At 29.4% G+C, this 22,149-nt stretch overlaps 1 protein-coding gene across 1 annotated transcript in view; it reads right to left on the bottom strand.

Moving 5' to 3' along the window:
* LOC111631413 (N-terminal kinase-like protein) overlaps positions 1-22,149 on the bottom strand; it is a 63,831-nt gene that overhangs the window by 12,937 nt on the left and 28,745 nt on the right. The window contains exons 4-12 of the mRNA XM_023375648.1: positions 19,895-19,975; positions 19,566-19,688; positions 13,177-13,394; positions 13,000-13,090; positions 12,776-12,931; positions 12,515-12,673; positions 9,964-10,071; positions 9,769-9,882; positions 9,582-9,674 (exon numbers count right to left, since the gene is read on the bottom strand). Coding sequence (XP_023231416.1) covers positions 9,582-9,674; positions 9,769-9,882; positions 9,964-10,071; positions 12,515-12,673; positions 12,776-12,931; positions 13,000-13,090; positions 13,177-13,394; positions 19,566-19,688; positions 19,895-19,975 — 1,143 coding nt within the window. The remainder of the gene's footprint in view (positions 1-9,581; positions 9,675-9,768; positions 9,883-9,963; positions 10,072-12,514; positions 12,674-12,775; positions 12,932-12,999; positions 13,091-13,176; positions 13,395-19,565; positions 19,689-19,894; positions 19,976-22,149) is intronic.

Here is a 22,149-nt window from a genome sequence, read left to right as displayed (position 1 = left end):
GGCTGCTTGAACATACATCAATGGTAAATGCATGAAGCTTTTGTTAATTTTAAAATCTACACCTATTCCCAAACTGAAGGCATGGCTCAGATTTAACAATATATAGATATAAAATATCNGGTTAGAGATGAGTTTTATAAAAATTTGGAAATGCTAACCACGAATAAAATCTTCATTAAGTCCATGATCCTTTCTATCTCCACGCCCACTCGAACTTTAAACACCAAAATTTAGTGGCAACCATCCCCCTGATATACAAACCTTTTTGCAAAATTTCACAAATGTTTGAGAGAAGGCACAGGAGTTATTAATCTTCAAATTGAGTAAAATAAATCTTGCCCCTCATATACACTAACATCCAGCTTATTGTCACATATTTTTGAAAAAAAAAATCTGTTGAAGGTATTTGAAAGCAGTTCTTTCTTTATCCAGTGCTTTGACGAAGGTTTTTATTAATTCAAGTTTTATGTGCAGCGGACAGTATTTGTTAAAAATCACTCTAAAATCCCAGTAACAGCACTATAACTTTTAAGTCTCCGCATATCTGTATTTTAACATTAAGTTTCTGCATCAAGTATTTTTAAATTCCGTAAGATTATAACTCGAAAACCTTACGTGGTAGAGAATTTTTAACTTTATTTTCGTGTTCAACGCATAGGAATTAACAAAAATAAATAAATAAAATACTTTTTTCCTAAGTCGCAAAAGAGCTGTAAACTATTGTAATCGTAGACTATTGATTTAAAAGTACAATAGATAAATGTAAATCGATGACCTCAGCTCTAAATTTTAAACTTTCAAATGTTCAAAGTTTCTTTGTGGAAGGTATCAAAATTCGTAGGAATAAATTAGGAACTTTGTCATCTTTTGCATTATCAGAAATTACTTTCAGATGTTTCAGGTAATGCTTATTGATTAATTTTGATGTTTTGAGTCTTCAGCTGTGACTTCTGAGACTCATTTTGAGATTTCTGTTGAAGACTCTTACTGAAAGTCCTGTTGAAAATTCATATACTCTTCAGAATCTTCGTCAATATTTGAAATGTTTCGCACGTTTTCTGACGTTTCGACGTTGCTTTATGTTGCAATGTGCCATCTAAAAACACAGTAAATTAAATGTCCTTTTTTTAGGAATTATTTGCATCGGAACCAGAAAAGATTTTCTTCGATATTTTTATTTTGCCAATGTAATCTTATTAAGATTAAAATAGCAACGTATATGGTGACGAAAAACAAAGATCTGCCTCTTCCTTTTCAGGTACTTAGTAACAGGAGAATTATTTACAACTTTTCTCTTCATTACATGACAAGTGATGTAATGATACTAATTAGCATCTGTAAATATTTAAATTGATAATTTCAGTATCATTAGTGTATTAGTTAAATAAATATAATATTGCTTATGAACTATGAAATTCTCTGTCTATATTTCTCAAAATACCAGTAATAAAATATCGATCTCGGTGTTTGGAATGCTTGAGATTGTAGATTGTTTCATTATTCCGTACTAGTACAATTAAATCTTTCACAGTCCTGTTTTAAAAAAACACAGAATACGTCTTTTTCTAGTGTTGACTGATCAAAACTGATCTAAAAACGCGGCCAAGTCACGACCAGTTTTGATTTGACGTGACGTGCTCGACTGGACGTGACACGTTTTGTGTCAAACCAAATTGTCACATTCCCTTTATCTTCAATGACAACTCAGTCCATTGAATGCACTTGACTTGAATGACTTGGTGTAAAATGGCTGTTATACTTAGTTATTACCAAATATATATATTTGAATACCAAGAGATTTTTATTTGTTTTCTAGTTATAGAATTATATAGGTTCGAACGTAGAAAATAAAAATTCATATTTCTAAAATGTGTTTTCTTTGGATAAAAGTCTTATTGTTAAAATGTATAAATAAAAATAAAATAAAAGATATAAGTAAATTTGAATTCAAAATTAAAAAAAAAATCCAGCAACAAGTTGCTTAACCTTCCAGGCGAAAAAATGGTGTGAGACTCCATCTGTTATGAAATCTTATTTTAAAAGCAACTTATATATTATTAATTATTATAAAATGCTAGAATATTCGTTTTGAGGGTAGAGATGAGTTTTATTTATTTATTTATTTATTTATTAAATTGCTAATAACGAATAAAATCTTCATTAAGTCCGACCCAAATCGAGATATGACATATGATTCCTTATATCTTCCCATCCGCTTTAACCACCGAACTTGTAAAATGTTTTGATATAAAATTGTATTTTTCATAAATAAAGGATTTTAAATACGATTTTATCCTAATTTCATGTACAGTCGACACCCCTATAACACTGTTGATTATTCCATTTTATATGAATTCCATGTTATACGAGTCACTTAGATTTTGCAAATACGTGAGCCGTTCACAGCCCGGCACATGTATTTGTAAAATCTAATTGACTCGTACAACATGGAATTCATATAAAACAGAATAATCAACAGTGTTATAGGGGGTCGACTGTATTGAATTCATGATAAATTGATTAAAAATAAAAATTTTCTGGAAATTCATAATTATAAAGTTATTTTAATAGATGACAAAGAAATTATTTACTGTATTACTGTATAACAAATGTGAGTTAATTTGAAATTTTGACTATTTAATACTGAAAATATTACATTACTAGCAGATCCCGCCACGCGTTGTTGTGGCTCAAAATGTATCTATTATAAATTTATAACACTTCCCCCGTGGGGGGATTTTTCGAAAAATTTCTTCTTAGTGTACATTCTGTTGACGTACCCTATTAAAACGCAATCAAAAACGCAAAAACCCGCATCTAATATAGTATAATAGAAGCAAAGATCTTCACGGTAAGCCTTAATCCCGTCCATCTCCCGGGGGGGATTTCGACATGTATATTATATAAAAACACGTGCGTATTCGAATGCAGCGTTGTGTCAAAATTTCAAAGGAATCGGTAGGAACAAACGAACATTACATTTTTATTTATATAAATAGATAGAAGATGGTCCGCTTTAGTTCATTTTCACAGAAAAGCATAATGCCTCACATAAAAGCAAACTTAGGGCGTCGTACTCGTAGCGCCATCTGTTGGACATAAAAGCCTAACCCTAGATGATATAATTTAATTCATATGAATGTTTAACGGAATAATATTCAGCCTATGTCCACCCTGAGGTTCCATTCTAAATATTGGTGAAAGAATTTTTGAAATCGGATGAGTAGTTTTGGAGATTACCTGCTGCATACAAACTTACATACAAACATTGCCTCTTTGTATTATTAGTATAGATTACTAAAGAAATTTATTAAATACATTTATTATAAAACAAAACAATTGGCACAATAACAGTATATAATCATGAATACAATACATAATGTAGGGCTATAACATAGGGCCTAGATTATAGGCCTATATGGTAATCTTCAATTTACAACAACCAACAGAAAAATTAAAACCAAGAAAATTGCAAGTTTAAAAAAAAGGAATAATGATTTTTTTTTCTATATTTATGAATCTTAGTATGTGTGAGACAAGCATCTAGCTGCAGATTCACATTGGCTGAGACCACATTAAGGTTCACATTGAAGGAAATTTAACATTATTTCAATGAGCTGAGCTGAAGACAAAACAATAAAAAAACAGTATAAAATTAAAAAAAATTACAGGCATGAGATTACTGTATACCAGTGCTTTTCAACATTTTTGATTATATGACACCAATGAAGTATGTAAGAATTCATAACATACTTCAACGAAAGAAATTAAAGACTTGCATATACAGTATTATGAAGTGAAATAATACACATTTGCAATATTCATTTTCAATTTTAATGATTAACGTAAATGCTTATTTAAAAACAATATTCTATTTATGTTTTACAAAAGACAACTTTGTACAATAAATGTAGTTTCGGAGTTTAACATTTGGTTTTAAAATTCCTTGATACTCCTTTTGAAGCTGTCATATTTTTCGGAAATTACTTACCGTTTTCTGAGCTAAATTGATATTTCTCTAAAGTCAAATTGTAATTCGTGTTCAGAAATAAGATGAGCCTTTAACACGTGTTAATTCGCCTTATTGGTTATAAATTCGCTCGATATATTTCGCTAGAGGCGCTACACTCGGTCTCAGCCAATGTGAATCTGCAGCTAGATGCTTATCCCACACATACAAACATTCATAAATATAGAAAAAAATCCATGCACATAGAATTTTTTTTGCATTTGTCAACGTATCAAGGTGTCCCGAGTCCCTGGGAATCGTTTTTGATCGATCTCCACTCTCCCCCTCTGTTATAGCCTATGTAATTGTCGAGAAGGTAAAATTCAATACATTATTGATAAAATACTATGTCTACAAACTACACTGTCTAGTCATTAACTAATTTTGGTAATACTAAAGTTTCAGTATACAATGGCAACGAGAGGATTACGTTCAACATTCTAAATCATACAACACACATAAACATTAAATGGTAGTCTCTTATACGCTTATACTGTATAGAGTATTCGATGTTTGAATGTGTAACGTAAGCCTCGCGTCGTTACTTTATACCGAAACTTTGATATTACCAAAATTAGTTAGGATTACGCCGTTGATGCCAATCCTATTGAGAATTGTCGTCATACGATAGACGCGAAAATTGCAGAAACGTGAAGACAAATAGCAACTGCTGCAAGTATGTATTAGAAGAGTTTGGTGTCACGAACTTGATGTAGAATATTTGGAGAAATTTATCCACTCTATACCTTTAAAAGCTGTTATTAAAACTCAAAAAGGCTTACTAAAGTATTAAAATTTAATTCAGTAAGAAATAACTGTATATGTTATGTTTTTCAAGCGTGCTAAGCTCGTGAACATATGTCAACAGGAGAAAATGTTTTTTTGCTTCCATAACCGTAAACAAGTTCGTGCTACAATGCTTATTGGTGAAGCTATAGTGTGGAATAACATTTACTTAAGTTCAACACACCATTATAAATAATAAATTTTTCTACTCTTCTAGGTTTCTTCTCTGTACTGTCGAATACATATTATCATTTCAAATCGCGATCGTAATTTAAGTACGCTACTTTAAGCATTCGTTGAAGATAGTTGAACACTTACGCAGATTTAATCATTCACTTCGAGATAAAATACATCAATTAAATTTAAATGTTGTACATTGTCGAATGTTTAAAGTCTAAATTCGATTAAATACTTTGAATTTGATAGTTAGAAATTGAATTTCTTAGTTTAAAAGTCAAATAATTAGTTTTATTCGATTAAGCTGAATTACTCTGCCTGCGTTCGACACAAGCAGAATAATTCAGTTTCCAGAGCTAATATAAACTTTAGTTACAACATTTTACAACCCTTTTGTTTCCATCCAAAACGCGATACCAAAGATTGACAGGCGCTAATCAATCAATCTTCCTTAGAACCAGTGCTGCCCAAATTTTTCGATTGGCGGGCCAAATTCGAAGTGTTGCCATCTAGAAAAAATAAAAGGTTGACACAGGTTTACAGTATTAAAAATAAAAATAAAAATTATTTTAAAACATAGTTCTGCCTGATACAGATGATGGTGTTAATAGTCGACATTTGATTACTAGAAAGTCATACGAAAGTATTCTCTATTTCCTTATTGTCTCTCCGAATTATTTCTTCCATTTCGTATGTTTCTCGTGCATTCTTAATTTCTTAAAAACGTTTGAAAAATCGTTATCTATCACAGTGTTTCTCAACCGAAAGCCTTGTAGCTCCCTTAAAATGTGGCCCAAGGGCGCCTCAGGCCAAAAATCAATTTTTGGGAAGCCAGAGCAAACTCTTGGGCTACAGTCGGAATAAAATGTTAAAAGTATATGGACAAGATCAAGCTTCAAGAAGTAAATTAAGAGAAATGTATGTTTGCTTTGCAACGCGGCAAGTGGGCGATCTGCGTGAATCCACGACCAACATGTTTACTGGTTTTATCCACCTCGCCACTGCTGGTGAGACGAGAAATGTGTGTAAATGAATTATTAAAATACTGTATTATGTTGAAATAAAATACAGAAGCAAATCTGATAAAGAAATTTTTAAAATATTTTATTTGTTATTAGACAATATACGAGTACTGTATATACATTTGTTTCGTGTAAATGAAGACGTAGAAGTTTTCAGGAAAAATTAGAAGAATAAACATTAAAAACTATTAAATGGTGAAATCGCCGTATTAAATTTCATATTTCTTCGATATTTTTCTATGTATCGTAATTTAAAATATCTTATTGAATAATTTAAATTAAATTTCTTAATAAAGTGGAATTAAAATATGGCATCTGTATCTTTTTTTCCTTTTTTACTCTTTTGTCTTTCCGTCCAGTGGGCATAAAGGGAGCCTTTTTTTCCATTTCCATCGCTGAGTATAGAAAAAAAAGCCATTTTAATGCGTTTTGGAGCGGTCGGGTGGTGAGGGACGAGACATAATATATTCGGGACAGAATGCCCATGAAATTTCTAGGGTTTTTCGACCGATCGAATTCGATCCTGTGTCCCTAAAAGGGATACTGACGCTTTAACTGCCTCAGACTGTCTGTAGATTTGTGTACGGAGCAATTATAATATTTACTTATATTGTAATATAAAATTCATTTTATATAAAAATAGCGATAGAACTTAAGACAAACGATTTTAAACCCATTGTTTCATTGATCAATAATAATACTCAAGAAACTTTCCACTTCTGGTCCAAGCAATGGAAAATTTGGATCATTTGTGTTCCGATTAATTAGTATTTTATTAAATATAATAAATTATCTGTATTATAATGAACAATTTTTTATTTTATATATTGTAAAATTCTAGTAATAAATAAAATAGGACGGTCAGATGACCAAAACTATTAAAGCGTTAACCTCTGGCAAATCCAAGATCGAATCTGAGCATTAATTCCAAGAATTTTTCGGGGTTCGATAGTACGCCAGGTCCCTCGCCACCCGGATGGGCTGAGCTAAATCCGTAATAGGTATGATTACTCTCTTAGTGCCCTCAGGGCTACAACGACCCATCAGATTACTGGCGAATCTTAGCTTCCAAAGATACGGTATATTAATAACTATAACCACATATGATATTGCTATGGAGATTCAGCCAGTTTGTTGGCTGAATCCTATGGAGTGTATGGGCGAGAGTCCTCCCTTAGCATAACAATTAATATATGCTTGTAGTCAGGGCCGGCGCTACTATTTAGGCAAACTAGGCGACCTCCTACGATAAATCCCCCAGCTTTCATTTTCGCCTCGGGACTATACCTATTAATTTAAGCTGAAAGACAATTTTATTTCGTTTAATGTTGATTAGAACCATTTTAGTTTATGTGGAGATTTATTCGGAATTTTCCAAACAATGTGTGGAGAAAGTGGAAATTTTCGGGGAAGGATATGGGAAAAAGAAAAAGAATAGGAAAATACTATAAAAAAAATTAATAAAAAAATATTTTTGAAAAATAATCCGTTCAGAACATTTGTGAAAGACGAACGTGTAACATGTTTCAATATCTAAGTTATTCCAAGAATCGAGCGATTGAATCAGGTGAGTTCATTTTATTTTCAATAATCAATTATTAAAAATTAATTTGTTATTAATTTTTCGAATTAATTTTAGTGTCCAAAATGAATTAACAATATTATTAATTAATTTAGCATGTGAGTAAAACTTGTTAAAACATACTTGCGCTCAACAATATCCCAAAACAGGTTAACAGATTTGGCAACAGTTTCAATCGAACACCAGGAACTTTACACTAGATTTAAAGGAACTGGTAGAAAATTTTACAAAATTGAAGACAAGAAAAATTAAAATTTGATTTTCATATATCATACATATTGTAAATTATTAATAAAGCATGCCAAAATAATTTATATATATATTTAAAATTTTATTTTAAAAAATATGCAACTTGTGAAATAAGGGGCGCAATATAACCTGGCACCGGCACTGATTATAGTTCTAAATTCAAATACTTCTGGAAATCAAGATCCTCCAGAAACTTTTCCTCCATTAAATAGTCTAGCTGCAAAAGCAAAAAAGTGGGGTGTGGCTGTGTCGGGGACACGGCAGTGTGTTTTACGTGAATACGTGTACGTTAACGGGTAATATTTTTACGTTCCCGGCACCGCTTTACTCTATCATTTGGCGTTTTATGAGTATAGTATCACTGGATTGCTCTTGAGAAACCCTTTCCAACCGTATACGATTTCTATATTTTGATTTGGTTTTCGACGAATATAGGCCGACATTGTATTAAGTTTTCTTAATTTTTAACTTTAACACCATATATATATTGACCATAACTATTCCACACTAATGTTTTGTGTACGCAATCGATAAATATTGACGAAAGTTGTGAATTGAAACTCAAACGAGCGTCGTAGCTTCTCCGAGTCAAAATGTATACTAAACGCAAACGACCTGAAAATGGCGGCGCTTCCCCCTCCGTCGCGCGCGATGCGTCACAGTCCCCACTCAACGTAATAAATTCTTTGATCCTTTAACTATCGAATGGTGTAATTAAATTTTGGATGTAGATGATAGATATGTAGCTGCAATGCCAAACTGTATCCCCCGATTTTGTTCAGTTTTCTGAATTGCCTCCCGCTACAGAAGCAAATTTAAAGACGTATTCACGTCAAAGAAAAACTAAAGGAGTTTTAGGGTGACTTTCCTGTTATCAGTTTAATATTGAAGCCGCCAACTAAATACTCGTAATTATTTGGCGAGTGTAATTCTTCAGACCCACGTAACTGTTCACGTGGAATCTCTCATTTTTTTTAAAAATAATATAAAACTATTTCTAGAAATAGTAATTTAAATGCCATTAAATAACCATCTCTCCTGATATTACGGTATAAATACAAAGCGCTTCAAAGCAATTTTATTACTAGATAAGCCGGTGATGATTTTGTCGTTTTCAACTGGATTTGACTTTTTAAGACAAGCATCTGAATTTTGAAATTCCTGTGAAAATTTTTTACTTTCTACCTAGTTTTGGATCTACAAAGGCGATTAGGCAAATCAATTCAGAAAAATTTGAAACATTGCGTGCAATTACAGTAGTTCATCCGTAACACTCAAACTGTTTTTCGTTCGTGTCACGTAAGGTTCGAGAGGGAGAAATCATACCTTTCGAGCAAAACAGGTTATTCATTTGTCGAATTTCTAATTATTTGACTAGTTAACAGCGCAGAAAATATCCGACATGTTCTCGTCGACGTGTAATTTGCCATCGTACTTTAGATTTCATATTTTTCCTTCTGTTTTTGGATAAGGTACACACACTCAAACGTTGACACTAAATGAAAACAGATTTTAATAATGAGCAATAAAATATGAAATTTTAATTTGATAACAAAGTTTTATTAATTTATGAATTTCAAACTGGAATTATNCAAATATTGAACTAAATGCGAGATAATTAAGATTTTCTGTATTTATATAAATATAATAGTTATAGTGGTAAACAAAACTGATTGCTCTATTACATAAAAATCAAAAAATAATAATTTTAAATCATTTTATATTTATTTATTAAGAAAATAAATGTCTTCACAACCTGACTATCTCTAGACTGCAAACGTGCAAAATGCTTCAGGACTTCTTCATTGAGATTATAATAATTCAATTTTGATGCCATGTGTAACATGCACTGTTTAATAAAAAAAAATTATAATTTATAAAATACAAACTCATTAACAACTAAAAAGCATTTATTTTTAATTAAAGTAATTATATAATTTTACTTTTATTGTCTGTTCTCTAATTGTTGGATTTGTATCCATAAACCCTTGAGCCACTTGTGGAAATATCTGATCATTAACCACAGATGGTTGAATATGATGAATGAATTGATCCATCTGTAAAAAATTTTATAGCCATATGCAGTAATTTAAATATTCTAAAATATTGCAAAATATTATATATTAATATTACATTACCTGTTGTAAAAGACGAGCTCTTGTTGCCCTATCTTTACAACTAAATAATTTGACAATACAAGGTACTATTCTCTGTTGATATTCATTATCATCCAATGACTTTGCTAACTGTAAATTCAAAATATTAAACATTTAATCAATAGTTGCAGTAACATGTTATGTTTTTCCTGAAAATTTCATTAAACATGCTATTTTTCTAAATTAATTAAAAACCCACTAATGGGAGGTAGAAATAAGGACTTATCACACCAGTGATAATAAGCACAAACACCCAGGTATCAATGGAATACATTTAATAAAACGAGAAGGGGTGTACATTAAAATCGATTAAATTAACAATTAACAAGAAATAACCAAAATGCATTTCGGACTATTGGAATAGTCCCTCTTCAGTTGGTATACATATATAAAAAAGATGAGATACTTAAAATTATACAAGACAAAGGAACCATAAAAGGAATCAGGGCCTCATACCCCTAAGCTTTCCATATCTGGTCTTGACTAGCATGTATCTAACTCTGTTTCAAGATTAAGGAACAACAGATAGACAGATAAACAGACAGATGACAGTGGGACAGATCTACAATTTTTTTCAAATTGTAGCCCAAAAAGTGTAAAATGTAATTTTCTAAAAATATTTTAAGGAGCTTAAAAGTTTATTTAAATGACTGAGTATAGAAGAGATGTATGCAACAAATTTTGAATTTTTCAGCTAAGATTGATATTTCTATTCTCAGACTGTCTATCATCATATTCTGTTACATTCTTGACTATTAGATTTATCACTTTAATTATATAACATTATAAAAAACTTGCATTAACACATTCAAACTGATAGGAAACATGCAAAGGAGGCATATGCAACATTGTAAGATTAAAGACACCATAGATAAGATTGTTATAGAAATCCAAGAAAATTTGTCTGAAATTGTAGTATTAAAATATTGTGTATCAAGTAAAAAATGTGCTGGAAATGAAGAGGAATGGGTTAGGAATAAAAAAAGAATAAAGTGAGATATTGAGATATTCTGGACAAGAAAGAATACATGGTGAAGACTAAGGTAGGAAAAATATAAAGAAATTAGAACACTGTTGCAGTGAATGTTTAGAATTGCAAAGAGATTATGTCAAAGAATAAAAATTATAGTTTTTAAATTATTAAATTGTTTATATTCAATAGTACAAACTTTTCAGTCCTCTCTCATATAAGACCTTCAATATAAATATGAAGGTTTCCATTAATTAGATGTAGAATTTTGTCTCAAAGCTATAGATAATTTGAGTTTGAAATAATTCAAACTCTAGAATTTCTCTGATGTTTGAATTAAATAGATTTTGGCTGTAATAAAGAAAGATGAAATTAATATAGAAATTCAAATATTTGCAAAGTTTTTTAGGAAAATGTGTGAATAAATTTAGTTTACAAATTGTAATGGTACAAGGAGAAAAATTACTATTCTTTTAAAATTATCTATTGATTTCTGATTCAACTAAACATATAAATTGTATTCTGTACTTACTGCATATTATAATGTATATATTTAAACTTAACATTTTCATAAAAAAATTAAAATATGTAAAAAATTAATCTTTATTTGAATAATAGGAATCTGAAAATAGTGAACATCGCATATAAGCATATTTTTTTATCCCAAAATATATACAGTGAAACCTGGGTTTAGCAGACAAAACATTCAGTCCCAACATAGCAATATGACCTTAAATGTATTTTACTTTAAACAGACACAGCCTTCTGCAGACAGTGGATAAAAATTCCTTAACCTTCTTATTCCCCAAAACCTCTATTAATCAGACAATTAATGGATTACATGATTCCCATAAATGTCAATTTAAAAAGGTCATGCTTATCTTCTGTGCCACAATTTTATAGAATGAACTCTGTATCCTTAAACTTGAATAATGAAATTTTCACAATTCAATTTTTAGACAGTACTCTGACACTCTGTATCAAACATTGGTATATTGGCAACAGCATTTCTCTCTTACACAATGGAATGAAATTAAGAAACTCAGAGAATATTGAAGAAAAGACTAACAGAAATGGAATGATCAAATAAAACATGTGTTGAGAAAATTGACCAAACTCCTACTTAAGAAACTTAGATAGCATAATTGGTATTATCCAGTGGTTCCTAATTATTAATTTTGAATTACTAAATTTAGTACAAAATGGCACTTTTGTACTAATTTTTACAATTTTGAAGCCAAACAATTATCATGTAAAAATACTTTACACATAAATGTTATTTTTTTGATAAAATAAAACAGTATATTGTTGTGTTGTTTAAAAACTACTGGTTATTATAAAATATATGGCAATTTTTGTCAGATACCAGAGTTAAGCAGCTATTTTCCAGTTTGAAGGGTCTGCTAAGCCCAGATTCTGCTTTATAGCTGTTTTTTTTATATACAAAATAAATTTTTTTTACCATATAAAATAACAGGAGATATAAGACATCTATTTTAAAGTAAGAATATCTGTATATGAAAGTATATAAAATAAATTTGCCAAAAAATTATTTAAACTTACTTTAAACAGAGGTACTAAAACTGCTGAGCCTGCATTTCCAAATTCAAAGGCATTTAACAATTGGTTTAAAATTTTATATTTACAAATGTCTGGAGGAAAAGTATCTAATAAGCTAACTAGAACATTTAAAAAATGATTCATTTCATTTGTGTCTTTAATCTGGAAGGGAAAAATGCATATATTTAATATCTCAAATAATTAATACCAGTATATAATATTTCAGACATTGTATTAAATATAGTTAAATATTTTAAATTCTACCTGAATTTCTTCTAGAAAAAGCATTGTATCTACAAATTTATTCTTCATAAAGCCACCTTTAATACAACATTTATTAAGAAAAGATGAAGGATTTAATCTAGATGATGGATTTGCAGATACCAATTCACAATAAAGTGAAGTAATGTTGTTTGGCATCTATTATTTAAAATATTAATTAAGACAAAGTAGAAAATTATTTACAGTAATTTAAAACTTTTCTATACCTTTTTAAGACATTTTAAATCAGACTGTTTTGTTAAAGGTCCATTAAAAGCTTCCCATATTAAACAACCTAATCCCCAACTATCTGCAGCCCTATAAAAATTTTTTTCAAATTCAATATAAAAATTATATAATAAAAAATTTGAAATTCAAAAAAATAAAACATCAATATCATGTACCATTTTGGAATTTCTTTATTACACGGCTGACTTTTTACTTCTGGAGGATTATACACTTCTTGAGTAAATAACAACTTAGAAGGAGACTTTTGGTTTGCTGAACATACATAATCTAATCCTCCAAGACGCCATTCTCCAGCTCGATCAACAAATACTGAAGACATACAAATATAGTTGTGAAGAAGATTACAATCATTATTTAGAAAGCACAGCCCTTTCTGGAAATTAGTAAAACATTTTTACTTGTATTTTATATTGTAATTTATAATTTTTTAAAAAACTTACACTATAAATTTATTCCTAAATCATAATCATCATAATTATTTTTAAGAAAATAAACACAGTCAAACCTCAGTTTATGAATTTAATTTGTTCCTAAAAATTGTTTGGAAACAGATCTGTTATCAAACTGAAACAAATTTTCCCATACAAAACAATGTAAAATGGATTAATCTGTTCCTGATCCGAAAACAAAATTCTTTTTTACCTTTTTAGCCATATTTCATACATAAAAATGCCTACAAATGCAATGCTATATTATCTATCAGGTCAGTCCATAAGTTCATGTATATTTTTATCTACAAAAAAACCAACAAAAAATTTTAATTGCATTTTATTTCAATCTATAATGTATTCACCATTATTTTGTACAATTTCTTGCCATCTTGATGGTAGCTTTTCAATCCTGTCTTCGTAAGATGATTTCAGTTTCGAATCAAAATATTCAGAAATAGCCTGTTTTACATTGTTCTCATCCTCAAAAGTTTTCCCTTTTAAAAAATTCTGCAAACTGTGAAAAAGACAATAATCACTGGGAGCAATATCTGGCAAATATGCTGGATGAGGTAAAATTTCCCAGTTGAAGCTTTTGAGTTTCTGTACAGTTATTTTTGCAGCATGTGGTCTGACATTGTCATATTGCAAGTAGGGAATTCGATCCTGGTCCTTATTTCTAATCCCGGGATTTCGGGATTATACTTATTCAATCCCGGGATCCTGGGATTATTTCGGTATTGAGGGTTAATAAAAAATAAGAAATCTTACAGAAAGCAAAAATCAAAATTTAGACAAAAATCAACGTATTTTACGGTATACACCTAGTTAATTTAATCACTCTAACTAATCAGACTCAGAGTCAGACTAACCAGACTTAAAATCACTCAGTCTTCATGTTAAATTTATTCTTTTTTAAGCATCACTGAGATCTCTTTAAACTCACATAAATTGAAAAAACCTTTATGTAACAAACTATGCAAATAAACGTTGAAAATTAACAAAAATCTCTCTTAACATCGACTAAATAGACTACTTTCATATAACAACCTAGTAAGTAGGTAGTAAAGTAAGTTTCTTAGCAAAAAGTATTTAAAAATAATATTAATCAGTCACATTTTTCTTAAATATAAAGAAAACTAATCTAATAGGAACATTCTAATTTGAATTGCGAAAATATGATCTGAGAAATAACAACGCATCCAGTGTCTCATCACCAAGTCTGCTTCTCAATTTGTTGCACATATATGCAGCTGCTGAGAAAACGCGTTTAGGTTTGATGGAAGTTGGAGGAATCGTTAGTAAATACTTATAAGCTTCGAGGACACGGGGAGGATGGAAGAAAACAGTCCGGTCGACACGGATCGGGATTGTAGGAGTAAAGGCTACAATCCCGATTGTTTCGATCATTGTAAGCATGTCTTTCTAAAAATAAACGCGTTAATTTTGTAAATTCGGTCTCTGTGTGAGTCTCTCAGCGTCCAGCAAACCACTACCCCGAAACGTAAAAAGACTTTCTCGCATCATCCTGACAGATCGCGGGCAAGGCGAGGGTCGTAACCTTTTCACCTAAGGTCGACCCCCCTAAGCGAGAGGCGTCGGGTCTATATTAACCACACTGGCAAAACAAGATGGCTGACACATTGACAGGTAAAACGCACTGAGTAGTGCTCTCGACTGCGCCAGAAAATCGATTGGCGCCCGCGAAAATTCAAAAATACAAAAATGAAGTATATTACCAAGTAACCCAGTGAGAACTGCTTGCCTATCATTTTAGTTGAAAATACAAGAAGTTTTATTCCAAGCAAGCATCGCAAGCCCGCTAGGTTAATTTCTGCTGCTTGCTTGGAATAAAATTTCTTGTATTTTATATTAAAATGATAGGCAAGCAATTCTGTTAAAAGCACTGGCACTGAACGTTTCGCTTCATGCAGTCTATTTTGCAACTTTTTTTAAAATGATGTCAATCCCGAAAATCTCGGGATTAGGAAAACTTAATCCCGAAAATTTTGGGACTGAAAAGTGGTCGGGATCCCGGGATCCCAATTTTCGAGATCCCGGAATCAAATCCTCTAATTGCAAGAGAACCTGCTTTCTGTTCACTAATGATGGGCAAATTTTTTTTTCAATTTTTCATTTAAATGCTCTAATTGATCACAATAGATTTGAGCTGTAATTGTTTGATTAGTTTCTAACAGCTCAAAGTGAATTACACTTGACATATTCCATCAAACAGACAAAAGAATTTTTTTTGGATGCAACCCACCTTTTGCAGCCAGTTTTGGCTGCTTGTCGCAATCCATTGTCTTTTTCTCCTCACATTATTATAGAGGATCCATTTTTTGTCTCCAGTAACCAGCCGATCAAGAAAAGGTTCTAAAGCAATACGGGATAAAAGAGATGTGCAAATGTTTACACATTGTTATCGGTTAGCTATTGACAGTTCATGTGCTATCCATTTTCCTACCTTTGAAACTTTTCCAATTTGTTGTAGATGTCTATGAACAGTTCCATGGGATGAATTTAAACATTCTGCAATTTCATCAACTGTTACAGAGAGAGCATCATCATCAAAATCAATGGGTCTTCCAGTATGAGCCTTATCCTCCACACTAAAATCATTATTTCTAAATCTTTCAAATCACTTCTGTGCAGTCCTTACACTAATTACAGTTTGATTATGAACAGTATTTAATTTTTTGGCTGCATTTGTAGCATTCTCACCACTTAAAAATAAAAAGTATAAAGCATCTCTCTTATATTCATCTGTTACTTCCATTTTAACCAAAATAAACAACTGAAATGTTCTCAATTTTGAACAGTATTATATGAATGAGATCCAATTTAACACTTCAGTGTAAAAAGTATCACATTAGATTGACATTTTTAACAGCAAAACAAGATTTTTCTCACGGTAATAAAAATAGACATAAACTTATGGACTGACCTGATATATCTATATCCATTTTATATATNGCAAGCAATTCTGTTAAAAGCACTGGCACTGAACGTTTCGCTTCATGCAGTCTATTTTGCAACTTTTTTTAAAATGATGTCAATCCCGAAAATCTCGGGATTAGGAAAACTTAATCCCGAAAATTTTGGGACTGAAAAGTGGTCGGGATCCCGGGATCCCGATTTTCGAGATCCCGGAATCAAATCCTCTAATTGCAAGAGAACCTGCTTTCTGTTCACTAATGATGGGCAAATTTTTTTTTCAATTTTTCATTTAAATGCTCTAATTGATCACAATAGATTTGAGCTGTAATTGTTTGATTAGTTTCTAACAGCTCAAAGTGAATTACACTTGACATATTCCATCAAACAGACAAAAGAATTTTTTTTGGATGCAACCCACCTTTTGCAGCCAGTTTTGGCTGCTTGTCGCAATCCATTGTCTTTTTCTCCTCACATTATTATAGAGGATCCATTTTTTGTCTCCAGTAACCAGCCGATCAAGAAAAGGTTCTAAAGCAATACGGGATAAAAGAGATGTGCAAATGTTTACACATTGTTATCGGTTAGCTATTGACAGTTCATGTGCTATCCATTTTCCTACCTTTGAAACTTTTCCAATTTGTTGTAGATGTCTATGAACAGTTCCATGGGATGAATTTAAACATTCTGCAATTTCATCAACTGTTACAGAGAGAGCATCATCATCAAAATCAATGGGTCTTCCAGTATGAGCCTTATCCTCCACACTAAAATCATTATTTCTAAATCTTTCAAATCACTTCTGTGCAGTCCTTACACTAATTACAGTTTGATTATGAACAGTATTTAATTTTTTGGCTGCATTTGTAGCATTCTCACCACTTAAAAATAAAAAGTATAAAGCATCTCTCTTATATTCATCTGTTACTTCCATTTTAACCAAAATAAACAACTGAAATGTTCTCAATTTTGAACAGTATTATATGAATGAGATCCAATTTAACACTTCAGTGTAAAAAGTATCACATTAGATTGACATTTTTAACAGCAAAACAAGATTTTTCTCACGGTAATAAAAATAGACATAAACTTATGGACTGACCTGATATATCTATATCCATTTTATATATATATTAAAAGCAAAATGTTTGGTCACTGCCAATCCAAACCAAAACTGACACTTTACAAAAATGCTGTAAATAGAGACTCAACTCTGCCTAGATTAAATATAAACAAATTAATCAAGTACTTTATCCACACTTTCCAAAATATTATGTTTCAATGACTTTGATTTAAATTTAAATTTTAATTAATTAATTTTCATTTTATTTTAAATTTTAGTTTCTGTTTTGGTGTAAAAACCAGAATATTAATTATTAATTTTAATTAACTGGCTACCTAATATCAATAAATATTATATTAAACATTAATATTATAATATATAATAGGGACTGGCAACCTGTGGCAGGCAGAACAATTTTCAGTGGTACTCTGATTGAATAAAAATGCAGTAAAAATTACATTTTAATTATTAATTACACATTTAAATGAAAACCATAGTTCAATGTAGGTCATGATACATTAAAAACAAATCTCTTGCTTGTATATTTTTATTACAGTGCATGAGTTTATGCTCTGTGTCACCATTTACAAGTTGTGCATGCACCTCACATGTAAGAACATAATTCAATTAACAACTTAACTTCAAAATTATATATTTTTGAAATCCATTATAACCAGACCAATTTTGATAAAATATATAAAATTAGTAGAATCATGTCAGCACCTGGAATAACACTATAACTTAGGTTCTGCCCAATACTGCTGAAAGGTTGCCATCCTGATATATAATATATTAATAAATTTTTCTTATGTTTCATATTTTACTTTCAAATTTAAAACATCATGTATATCTTTATCAAGCTGTTTTCTAGCTAACTAAAAATTAATTTTAAATGAATTTCTCATTATTTGTGATAACTTTAATAAGTCCATAATAATTTTTCATTTTAATTTAGTAAATAAATTTCTAATGTCTAAAGAAACAAAGTTATTCTATACAATATATCAAATATGATGATTTATTATATCTTTATTAATTTACCTTAAAAGTAAGATTTAATTTTATGCAAAATAAAGTTAAATGATAAACAATTTGTGTTTAAAATTTTAACTCAATTGAATATCCAGTAAATTCTAAACTTAAACTGTGTTAATCCAATTAGTAGATTTGAAATAGTAGCAATAATAAAAACAGCTAACTTCAATGCCATCCCATAGAAATATTCAGTATGAATTTTTATATGAAATTAATTTTAAATTTTAATAGAGTATTATAAAAAAAACAAAGAAAAATTATAATCATGAAGATAAATAGAATTATGATATCATGAAATCAAAAATTGGCAATAAAAAAACCAGATCCTGAAGATCAAGACATTAAATCCATCGCCTACAATTACACTTTCCATTTTTAATGATTAAAATATAATTTAAATCTGATTACAAAAATTTTCCTTCTGTTTTGAATATTTACAAGTTTTCATCTTAAAAATCTTTTTGAAGATTTTAATCACTAAATTTTATTTCAAAGATACAGAAGATTTCATTATTTCATTTTCAAATTTTAAACATATTTATATCTTTAAACTTTTTCATTTTATTATTTAATTGTTATGTATTACTTTTCTCCATTATGAGTATTTATTTTTCATTTTTGAAAGTATTTCTATATAATGTTCAATAAAAATTTGCATAAAAATAAAAAATTTCATTAACAAATTTTTAAAGGACAGCCTTTTATGCCTCTTTTACTTCTGTTATTTATCTTACTCTTTACCTAAGATGTGAGGAAAAAATGACACCAAGGGAAATTTAGGAAAGGGAAATGTCATTGGGCTCATTTATTTACATAAAATAAACAAAGAAAAATATATATATATACAAAATTTTTAAGTTCAAGAGAAAGATAATATGCATAAAAATAAATGCAATATCAAACAATTAATCATGAAAGTGTAAAATATAACAAGACAAAAAATTGTCAGATGCATTCAAATTAAAAAAAAATATTTAAAAATGTATTTTTGCATAAGAAAAGTACAATTATGTTATTTTATTTTGATATTTTTATATATTTGAATTCACATTTAACTTAGGTTTTTAAAAATCTAACTTACCGTTATTTGATATAATCCCCAAGAAATTGCTAATTTTTTCTGATCATTGTTCATAGTTGTATTTGCCAGATGCATTTCCAAAGATTCCACATATTCTGTGACTAGATATATTAATTTGTCAGTCTGCAAAAGGTTATTATTATTATTATAAAGATTGTAATTGCTAAATATCTACATGTAAGACAAATTAATTTCTAGCATTTATACATAAGTACAGATTAAACTAAAACTTAAATTATTAAATATTGAAATGATTTACAATTCAAAATGAATTCTAATTTATATACTACAATTTAATAAGAATTAATTGGTTATAAAAAATATCAAACCTCTAAACTGTCTACAAATGTTAATATATTTGGATGCCTTAATGTCTTTAAACATTTCACTGAAGCTTTAGCAGTTTCTAACTGAAAAAAGGTAAAAAAAAACTTATAACATATACACATTTTTATTATATAAAAGTAAAAATTATAAATAAATAAGTATATATAATTTTTGTGATTATGCAATAATCATAAAAATGTTAAGTGCATAAAATCTGTATGAAATCTATGTATATTTTTGATTTGGTATACAGTATACAGATAACTTCATGAAGAAAAAAAAAAGCTAGTAAGACCAAAAACAATTATTTGATGACTATATTGAACTATACTTCTACATATATCAGTTATAACTAGTACTCATATTGATTTACTGATTGAATTTACTGATATAATAATAATTTTAAATTTTGTAAATTAAACAAAAATTACTGAAATAATGTTTAAATTATTAGATTATTGGTCTTTTATATATAAAAAGAAATATATTATAATGACACTCATTATTTTATTATTATACTTGTGGCTAGAACTATTATATATATTATTTTAGTAAATTTTTCGGAAAATCTCATTGTAGATTTACGTTTTATCACATGCTGATATAAAATTCAAAATATGATTTATATTATACATACTGTATAATATATAGTTGTATGTTTTTAATAGAAAAATTGTTATAAAAATTTATGATTTTTAATATAACAAATAGAAATTTGAAATTATAAAATATAATAAATTAATTTATAAATTGTAAAATTCTGTATTATTCGGAATAATTTAATAACAGTACAACCAGTAAAACCAAGATTATCAGTATTGAAAAATAAATATACAATATTATATGAGGAATGTCATTTTACAAGTTATTATTATTTGCACTAAAAAATTAATAGATCATCATCATATATAGTATATATCTTGTCAAATATAAATGCTGCTGAATTTGAAAAAATATAAAAATCTTTCTATATAAAATGAAATGAATGCTTCATTATTTTAAACAGAAAAAACTTAAATCACATAATAATTATTCTTTGATTTTTATTGTTTATACTAAAAGTTTTATAACTACATATAATGAATAATAAATTTTTTATATATTTTGTCTTAGTTTGATATAATTTGTTGTCTAACTAAATGTAATTAAGTTGAAGATAAACAATCCTCATTTTCTTTACTTAACCACATCCTTGGATTTACACTTATAATTTATGTACATTATAATATACAGCAAAGTTCTCTAATTAATGAAACAGCAGTGGTCCTGGCCACTGTCCATATAAAACATACACAATTCACAATCCCTACAATAAAGTTTTGAATCATTTCTATTTGACACACTTATTACCAAAGTTGAGTTGGCAGGATTAGAGGTGATAACCCTAGAATTGACAACTATCAGTATTCAAGATAATCCCTGTACCAATTGTTGTTAATTGTGTGTAACACACTGCATGCCAATTGTCAAGCTAATGCTCTCTCTCATTTTTCTGATAGATTTGTGAAGTCTAGGCCTACTTTAAGACAGTCAAACCATGGGTTTCGAACACCTTGCTTTTCAAACGATTCAGTTTATGAACAAAATTTTGAGCTCATTTTTGCCCAGTTGCCAAACAAGTTATTGATACTTGGCAGAGCCTGCCACTGATGGTCAACTTCCTATACTTCCTAGGTTAAAGAATGATGATGGCTCGACCAATCGATGACAGGACTACCAATTCAGAAGTTAGTGGCACCAAAATTGTCTTATGTCACAATATAAATCATTGATGATGTTGCTATTGAAATTACATTTCAATGCACATGCAGGAAAGATACTATTTCCGTTTTCTGGTACACACCACAGTCAAATTTAAGTCAAATTAATTAATAAAAACTGCATTAATTTACATTCAAAAATTTGTGTTAAATATGCTTAAGTTAAATTAAATGACAAAATTTATTAAAATAATATTATATATTCTAATATTAATATGTAATACTTATTAATACTAGGGAGTCAGTTAATTAAAACTACAGTTGACCCCCCCTATAACACTGTTGATAATTCTATTTTATATAAATTCCATGTTGTACGAGTCACTTAGATTTTACAAATACGTATGCCGGGCTGTGAACAGCTCACGTATTTGTAAAATCTAAGTGACTCATACAACATGGAATTCATATAAAACGGAAAAATGAACAGTGTTATAGGGGGTCGACTGTATTTGATACCGGCAATTGTCATTTTGATGTAAAATTATTATTTATTA

This window comes from Centruroides sculpturatus, unplaced genomic scaffold, assembly GCF_000671375.1.
Source record: "Centruroides sculpturatus isolate CEXI.00-Female unplaced genomic scaffold, Cexi_2.0 scaffold526, whole genome shotgun sequence".
Taxonomy (NCBI): domain Eukaryota; kingdom Metazoa; phylum Arthropoda; class Arachnida; order Scorpiones; family Buthidae; genus Centruroides; species Centruroides sculpturatus.
The sequence above is the reverse complement of the archived record's forward strand: the minus strand, read 5'-3'. Positions and strand labels throughout refer to the sequence as shown.